Source organism: Citrus clementina, unplaced genomic scaffold (assembly GCF_000493195.1).
Source record: "Citrus clementina cultivar Clemenules unplaced genomic scaffold, Citrus_clementina_v1.0 scaffold_3, whole genome shotgun sequence".
NCBI classification, from domain to species: Eukaryota; Viridiplantae; Streptophyta; class Magnoliopsida; order Sapindales; family Rutaceae; genus Citrus; species Citrus x clementina.
This window is the reverse complement of record NW_006262339.1, coordinates 3,781,250-3,789,451: the sequence shown is the minus strand read 5'-3', so window position 1 is coordinate 3,789,451 and position 8,202 is coordinate 3,781,250. Positions and strand designations below refer to the sequence as shown.

The 8,202-nt window shown below is 33.0% G+C and overlaps 2 protein-coding genes across 2 annotated transcripts in view; both read left to right on the top strand.

Moving 5' to 3' along the window:
* Positions 1-1,571: 1,571 nt before the first annotated feature.
* On the top strand, positions 1,572-4,465 carry LOC18047579 (proline transporter 1). The gene is made up of 8 exons (XM_006439907.2): positions 1,572-1,728; positions 1,871-2,095; positions 2,261-2,355; positions 2,457-2,643; positions 3,395-3,519; positions 3,614-3,829; positions 3,962-4,192; positions 4,316-4,465. The coding sequence occupies exons 1-8, from the start codon at positions 1,620-1,622 to the stop codon at positions 4,463-4,465; spliced, it is 1,338 nt and encodes a 445-aa protein (XP_006439970.1). The 5' UTR covers positions 1,572-1,619.
* A 2,099-nt stretch (positions 4,466-6,564) lies between these two features.
* LOC18048264 (probable proline transporter 2) overlaps positions 6,565-8,202 on the top strand; it is a 2,863-nt gene continuing 1,225 nt past the window's right edge. The window contains exons 1-4 of the mRNA XM_006439905.2: positions 6,565-6,673; positions 6,790-7,014; positions 7,115-7,209; positions 8,001-8,187. Coding sequence (XP_006439968.2) covers positions 6,565-6,673; positions 6,790-7,014; positions 7,115-7,209; positions 8,001-8,187 — 616 coding nt within the window. The remainder of the gene's footprint in view (positions 6,674-6,789; positions 7,015-7,114; positions 7,210-8,000; positions 8,188-8,202) is intronic.

Genomic DNA, 8,202 nt, shown 5'->3' with positions numbered 1-8,202 from the left:
TATTAAGAAAGGTGTTGCACAAATTCTGTATTTTTAATTTATAATTTCACTGCCCATAATTGCTCACACTAAGAAACCAGGTTATCTTGACTACAAATATATGTTGCACCCATAAGTAATTTAAATGGACAACAATCATAATCATGAAACTATAAATAATTTAAGATTTGGATTGGAATAAAATCAATGTCTATGAGATTTTATAAGTGTGACAGTCATTTCAAGATTAATTAAATCTCATATGTAATCTAGTTTAATGTAGTCAAACTACGTTAGTAAATTCATATATGATTAAGATACATCATTTAATGAACTCACTACAATGTAAACATAAAAATAGAGTGCAAACTCTATTTATCAACTGTGAACTCAATTTACTTAATTATAAGATATGTTATATTTATATATTTTGTAAATTCATATGTTGATTACATCAATACATATAATATGATTAAACATATTTTATTTAAAATACTTATGCAATTAAAATTTCTAAAAAATATCTCAAATATTTATTAATTAAAAAATGTATTTATTACAAATAATAAATAAATGTACTTTAAAGAGCACGTAATCCTAACAAATTATGTATATGTAGCATTACTCAATTTCTATATAATCACTATTGCAAATGATGAGAGCTGAAAATTAAGCTGACTGTTGAGGTAGACATACATTAGTTGAAATCTCACTCTCAAAGCATGAAAAAGGTGATAATATTTTAATCTATAACAATGATGCGCTTTCAAACTTTAAATTTCATACATAATGCACCAATGAATCTTTGGCCCAGCAAAATAACACTTGCACTTACAATGTTAAAAATAAGAGCTTGAGTCTCTATTAAAACACTACGACAGTTGATTTCAGTTTTCGTTCAATTGTCAAATCCTAAAGTTAATTACTATATTTTATGTAATGCTAATGCGTTTCACATGCAAAATAAAAATTATTGCACTGACAATATTGTGGAAGAGTCAATCTTTAGGGCTGGGTCAACTCTTTCATATAATTGAATAATTGATCCTCTTATCTTATTAAAAAAAATCTCATTATTTTTCAGTTTGTTAATGACATATCCAGCACTGTAGCTGCATACATGCATCATGTTCGGCTTTGAATGACAATGGCTTGTATACAAGCACAGCCTGGACCAGCAGGGAGAAATCTAATTCTCACGATCTTCGCACGTCTCCTGGTGGCTGACCGGATTTAACACGCTGACATAAGAAGTTAGCATATATTTTTCCTAGAAGAAATTAAACAAGAGCTCGACTACCAATTCTTAACTAATTCTATTAGTTTAGCTCAATAGAAATTAGAAAACTGGTACTATTAATCATTGCTATAGAAGTGGTAAAAAGTTGAGAATTATTAAATACTTGCCGACTTCAAGGGCTATTTTAAAACTGACTCTGCAGACTGTACGTGCAAGTTATCGTGATGTTAAAGGCCTGTTACCCTATTATTATTATATGGGGCACGTGTATGGTGTTTGTGCGAAGCGAAGTGACGTACATTGTGACAATTATTATCAATAAATGTTGTCCATATTTTTTGTTAAAAGGCCTCCCAGTCCCTGGCTGCTGGCTTTTGAGGTCTAAATTTGTAAACCAATTATGGAAGGAACAAACAACGAAGCTGCTGCTTTAAGCATCGAAGAAGGCCAAACAAAGGGATCTCAAAATCAAGAATCTGGCGCCACTTCAGCACACACCGTTGGCCACGGTCTGTATTATTGTTCCTTTCTTTACAGTTTCTGATCATATATAGATTTTTTTAAGAAATGTTTTGGAAGCAGGAAAATACTTAATTTCTTCAGTGATCGAGGAGCTTAATTTGGTGTTCCTTGAATTATATTCTTTGGCAGATTCATGGCAACAAATGGGATTCATGCTGGTGATCACCTTCAACTGCGGTTACATACTAAGTTTCTCAATTCTTATACTTGTGCCGTTGGGTTGGAAATGGGGGATCTTGTGCATGTTCTTTTTGGCTTTTTACTCCCTCTATTCTCAATGGCTCTTGTCTGCATTTCACTTCATTGATGGCAAAAGATTCATCAGATACCGAGACCTTATGGGCTATCTCTACGGTAATTAACTAATTTTTGTTTTTCAAAATTTAGGAATCAGGATTTGAACTTTCATAAAACAATTTTAAAGATATTACACCACCGTGGTGGTACATAATTGAAAATTTAACTAATTCTTACTTCCGTGTTCGTCTACTAAAGTTAATTTCTTAATCTTTTCTCCAGGAAGAGAAATGTATTATTACACTTGGGCCATACAATATTTGACCCTTTTGGTGGCCAACATAGGCTTTATCCTACTTGCGGCGAGATCACTGAAGGTACGTATGACCAATTATATCTGAAACTGAAAGCCAGCTGCCTTATGCACGAATAAAATTAATGATCAAGAGATAAGGGATACTGATTTGCTTGCGCACAGGAAATCAACATGGTATCCAGTGACTCTCCCGTGAGGCTACAAATTTATATTTTAATCTCCGGACTGGCCTTCTTCATTTTTGCCAATCTTGTTCCAACGATGTCAGCTATTCGAAGGTGGCTGGCCGTGTCTTTCATCATCACATTTACTTACGTACTCATCCTTCTTGTGATCCTTGTTAGAGACGGTAGGTATTTATTATTATTATTATTTTTATTTTTATTTTTAATCCAAGTTCAATTTATGCATGAATCATACTTCATAGAATTTTTAAATGAGAAAATTTCTTTTTTCTTAATTATATAAATTTCTGAGCGAGAGTGAGGCTTAATAATTTTTTTTTTTTTATAAAAAGGATCTAGTGAAATGATAATTTTTAGAATACCCTTAAATAATTATAAATCTCAATTTATTCTCCACTTTTGTTAAGAAGACAAACTTTTTTTCCCCCCAAAAGTATCCCTATTTCTTTTAATTTTTTAAACAAAAATAAGAATATTTTAAAAAGTATTATTTCGTAAACAGTAATTCAAAATTAATTAAGGCAAAAAAATAGTCATAGCATTTATGTGCAATAAAATGACAGCATGACAGCATCTATCTACTGAGATTGAAGATTGTCCAATTTTAAAGAAAAGAAAGCGACTTTGACGGTTGGTTGTTTTGTTGTTTGGTCTGAAATTTAAATTTTATTGATTGTGCATGATTTCTTTTTAAGTTTTCATAAATTTTATACCAATAGTATAAAGTTAAGCATTTATTACTGGACCCTCGCATTTATTAATCAGCAATGACTTATTGGAATCTTGCTAAGAAGAAAGAGGAATCTTTTTCCATTTTGGAATTGAAACTTTGAAATTAAGTAAATATTCACTGAAAAAACGTATCACATGACTACCAACTAGAACTAATAAATTGTAAAAATTTGGGTTTTGAAGGCACATCCAATAAAAGTAGAGATTACGAGATTCAAGGAAGCAAAACCGACAAGATATACAACGCTATCGGTGCCATGTCAGCGATCATCGTTGCCAACGCCGCTGGCATGATTCCGGAGATGCAGGTTAATTAATTAACTAAGAATCAGCGATGTTTATCAACAATCGATTTGTATACAAAATCTAATTAACTGACAGACCAAATTTAATTAAACGCAGTCGACTCTGCGCCAGCCTGCTGTCATGAACATGAGGAAAGCCTTGTATTCACAGTACACAGTGGGGCTCTTGTTCTATTATGGCGTCACTATCATAGGATACTGGGCTTACGGCTCCAGTGTATCCGTGTACCTCCCCGAACAGATAGGTGGCGCTAAATGGATCAAGGTCTTTGTTAATGCCGCAGTGTTCCTGCAGTCTCTAGTCTCCCAACATGTAAGATTGACCATGTCTTTCATATATAACTTAATGCTCTTTCGGATCAACATATATATATGTAAACACTAATAACGAATATATAAATATATATATATATATATATATATATATATATATATATATATATAGGTGTTTATTTCGCCAGTTTACGAGACCCTTGACACAAAGCTCCTAGTGCTGGAAGAGAGCATGTTTTCTCGAGAAAACATCAAACGAAGATTTTTCGTACGAGGGGTTATTTTCACAGCAAATATATTTGTAGCTGCAGCTTTTCCTTTCCTTGGGGATTTTATCAACGTGATAGGATCATTTTCGCTCATTCCTCTAACCTTCGTCTTTCCGAGCATGGTCTTCATTAAGGTAATTAACTAGTATACTTGCTCTCTCTCTCTCTCTCTCTCTCTCTCTACGCACTCCTAATTAAACAAGTCAGAGAAAAAAAAAAATTCAAGTAACTAAATATATATTTTTTGTTTGTTGCAGGCTAAGGCAAAGGCATCTACAATACAGAAGAAGGCATGGCATTGGTTCAACATTCTGTTTTTTACTTTGGTTACAATAGCAACTACAGTTGCTGCTGTCAGGATTGTTGTTAAGCATATTCAAGACTATAGTTTTTTCGCTGATGCGTAATGAATATATATATATATGTCAACATTGTAAGTTAAGTTATATGTACCACAAATTATGAAATATATATGATTGATGTGCACTAAGGCTAAATTTATACAACTGATTGAAAATTTAAAGTAGGAATAATGATGCAAAATTAGCTCGAGATTTGGTGATGAATTGACACAGATTATAGTATCTATTGTTTTGTTCTCTTTTCAAAATGCGTTAATAAAAGTGACATTAATTAAGAAATTTTAAATCGATGCTGTCGTGCGGTTCTTTGATTCAATATGAGGATTTTCTGGTGAGTTCAAAATTATGCTGGGAAGGGACAATGATTAGACCAAAAAAACAAAACAAAACAAGGCAAAACAAAAGTCATATATGTTTGTGAGTGCCACAAAAATATAGTGACTTACACCGTACTACCTGTCTATTAAAAATTAGTTGAATTAATTGATATATCATATGGTGGTCCTGGATTAAAATTAAATCGATATAGTCGCAATCTACTTTAATTCTAAATTTGAGATCAACGCTAGATATTATTAATAATTGACCCCATTTTAAAGGTTAATATTCACCAGATGACTCACATGATAAACCCAGAGAAAATGAACAATAAATAATCTAGAAAAATTTATAAGTTGCAACACTTGGTTACTAATGAAACCACGTGCTGAGGATTCGAATACAGATAAAAAAAAATTATTAGATCTAATGGACAAAAAGATAAGAAGACGGACGGCGAGGATTCAGATTTGAAATATATTTTTCAGCTATTCACTCATCTCTTCTCTATAAATAGGAGCCAAAAGATCATGACCAAATTCCCAAAAATTGAGTTAAGCGAAATTTTATTCTTCATTAAATCTTCGAAAATCAAACACTCACTTAGTGTCAGAGTGCTTCTTGTGGGAACACATTCAAGTCAAATCAACAAGGATTCAATAAAATTTCAAGTTTCTTCTAGTTCAATCAGAGGAATCAGATATTGTTCTAAAAGGGCTGTAATTTTGTACCTTCACATATATTTGTAGTTTGTGGAGAACTTTATCACGATCGTTGGTCTCGATTCCGGAGGGGTGAGTACCTGAAAAAGGTACTCCGACGTCCAAGTTAGTGTTTGATCAAGATTAAATAAAGAAAAAAAATGAAGAAAATGAGTTTTCTCTCTCTAAGTATGAACAATGATTTTTAAAGGCCAAAGACCCCCTTTCTCTTAGAGATGAGTCTCTATTTATAGGTGATGGGTGATGTGGATTTAAGGTTTTGCTTTGAACCCTCAATCTAAGGACATTCCGGCCTTGTGTGTTTCCTTACTTGTATGATCTTTGGGTGTGATTTCTTTAGACTAATGGATTGCGGAACTAATTCCCCCCTCTTACCATTTTTATAAGCTCCGGAAGAATTTTTCCTTAAGTGTTATTCACCCAGAATAGATTGGTGTTAACCCCGAAATAGCTTAGGTGTTATTTTCCTGGAAAAACTTTTTTTATTTGACAAGATGGACACGTGATATGGTTTGGTGCCTTTTGGAATATGACACCTCCATGTTCTATCAATCCTTTAATCTTGAAGTATTTTATATCTAGCATCTAAGGTTTTGAGAACCTTTAATGTCCAATATAATTTTCCCAAATGAACTGACGACTGCTTGCAGAGGTTTCATCAATGATCAGTAGGAGATTATAATAAATTTCTATTCTGCTTATTCACAGTCCATGACTAAAATATCTAATCATTGAAGGCGAACAAAACCTATGAAGAGAAATTAATTTTAGTAATAAGTATACTAAATATGTAAAAAAAAATTGAGGACAAAATTATGCCTTCTTCAGCTGATAGCAGTCAGTAGCAGTATGAAAACTTTCTCACTTATTAAGGGGAATAAATTATTACTCAGCAGTCGGTGCAAGTTGCCCAACTGCTACAAAAGTAATAAAATAAAAGACAAATATTCTATTGCTATACACGTTTATATACCGAGATATATATTATTTAGCTGCTCCTCTAGAGTTGGGAATATTAACTAACCTTGTCCATATTTGTTAATAGGCCTTCCAAATCCCAATCCCGGCTGCTCGCTTTTGAAGTTTTAATTTTGTAAACCAACCATGGAAGAAACAAATAACATAGCTGCTTTGAGCATTGAAGCTGCAGGCAAAAGAGATGAATGTCAAAACCAAGATTCTGGAGACGCTTCAGCTCATACCGTTGGCCAAGGTCTGCATTATCGTTATCTACAATTTGTTATCATTGGTTTATTTAAAGATGTTTTAGAAGGAAGAAATTCTTGAGCAGGGTTATGTGAACGTTCCTTGATTTTTGATCCTTTGCAGATTTATGGCAACAAATGGGGTTGATGCTGGTGATCTCCTTCAACAGCGGATACATACTAAGTTACTCAAATCTTATATTGGTGCCGTTAGGCTGGAGATGGGGGATATTGTGCATGTTTCTTATAGCGCTTTACACGGCCTATACTCAATGGCTCTTGTCGGCATTTCACTTCATTAATGGCCAAAGGTTCATCAGATACCGAAATCTTATGGGATATCATTATGGTACTAATTAATTAATTTAAAGTTTGTCAAATTTATAGTACTTGACATCATCAGACCGAAAGGGATAACATTAATTTCTTACTGTCACTCTTTTTTCCAGGAAGACAAATGTATTATGTCACGTGGGTTTTGCAATATTTGACGCTTGTTGTGGCTAACATAGGTTTCATCCTCCTAGCAGCGCGATCACTCAAGGTATGGCAAATCATGGGTTAATGTTTCTTCAATCCCTATAATTTGAACTAATTACTCAATTTTTATATTTTAAAAAGTTACTTGCATATGTTAAGGAGAGAATATCCAACATTGATTGAGAAGAGTTTTTGAGTTAAGAATATAAGGGTACAGTTGATATTGTTTTTCAAATGAAGTACTTGAATTTATTTTTATAGAATAAGAATTAGTAGTTTTTATTCTAAGTAAAAATTAGAATCTGAACAGAAAAATAGAGAGAAGTATGTGTAATTGGTGTGTGGAGTAGTAACTATTTTTAACGACCCAAATTTTTTTTACTTTAATTTGAGTGTGTAAATAAATTTGAGTAATTTATGATTTTATCCCTCTCTCTTAGCCATGGGGACGAGTTAAGATGTGATACGTTGGAAACGTGAAATCATTGTTTCCAACTTTTCTTTGATAAGTTCAGAAAGCAATTATGTTCATCTTGCTTCCAATGGAAGCAAAAATGCAACAGCAATTGCTGCAACTAAACAATTATTTTTTCGTAAATTAAAAAAATGAAGAATAAAAACCAATACTAAACGCGCCGTAAACTTGAGAACTAACTTTTGAATTTGAGTTAGAATATTGTGCTTTTATTAAATCCTACAGTTTAGAATTAACGGCAAACACAGTTTTGGTTAATTTTGAAAATCCAAAACTAATTACTGCGCGATACCTAAAGGAGAATTCACTCAGCAAATTATACATGAAAGCCAACTGCCTCATGCATGCATAATCGGGGTATGTAGTTTGGCTGTATACAGGGAATCAGTTCAGAATTCAGTGACTCTCCCCTGAGGCTACAAATTTGCATTGTAATAGCTGGAGTGGCCTTCTTCACATTTGCATGCTTTATTCCAACGATGTCAGCAATGAGATGGTGGCTGGTCGTGTCTTTCTTCGTCACATTTACTTACATATTCATCCTTCTGTTCGTCCTAGTTAACAACGGTAGGTACTTTCTTT

What these genes read in the sequence shown, in the direction of transcription:
- LOC18047579 (XM_006439907.2), top strand. Translation starts at nt 1,620, where the DNA reads ATGGAAGGAACAAACAACGAAGCTGCTGCTTTAAGCATCGAAGAAGGC. An exon ending in TGTGATCCTTGTTAGAGACG is followed by an intron (nt 2,644 to 3,394) that starts GTAGGTATTTAT and finishes TGGGTTTTGAAG; the next exon opens with GCACATCCAATAAAAGTAGA. An exon ending in CGAGCATGGTCTTCATTAAG is followed by an intron (nt 4,193 to 4,315) that starts GTAATTAACTAG and finishes TGTTTGTTGCAG; the next exon opens with GCTAAGGCAAAGGCATCTAC.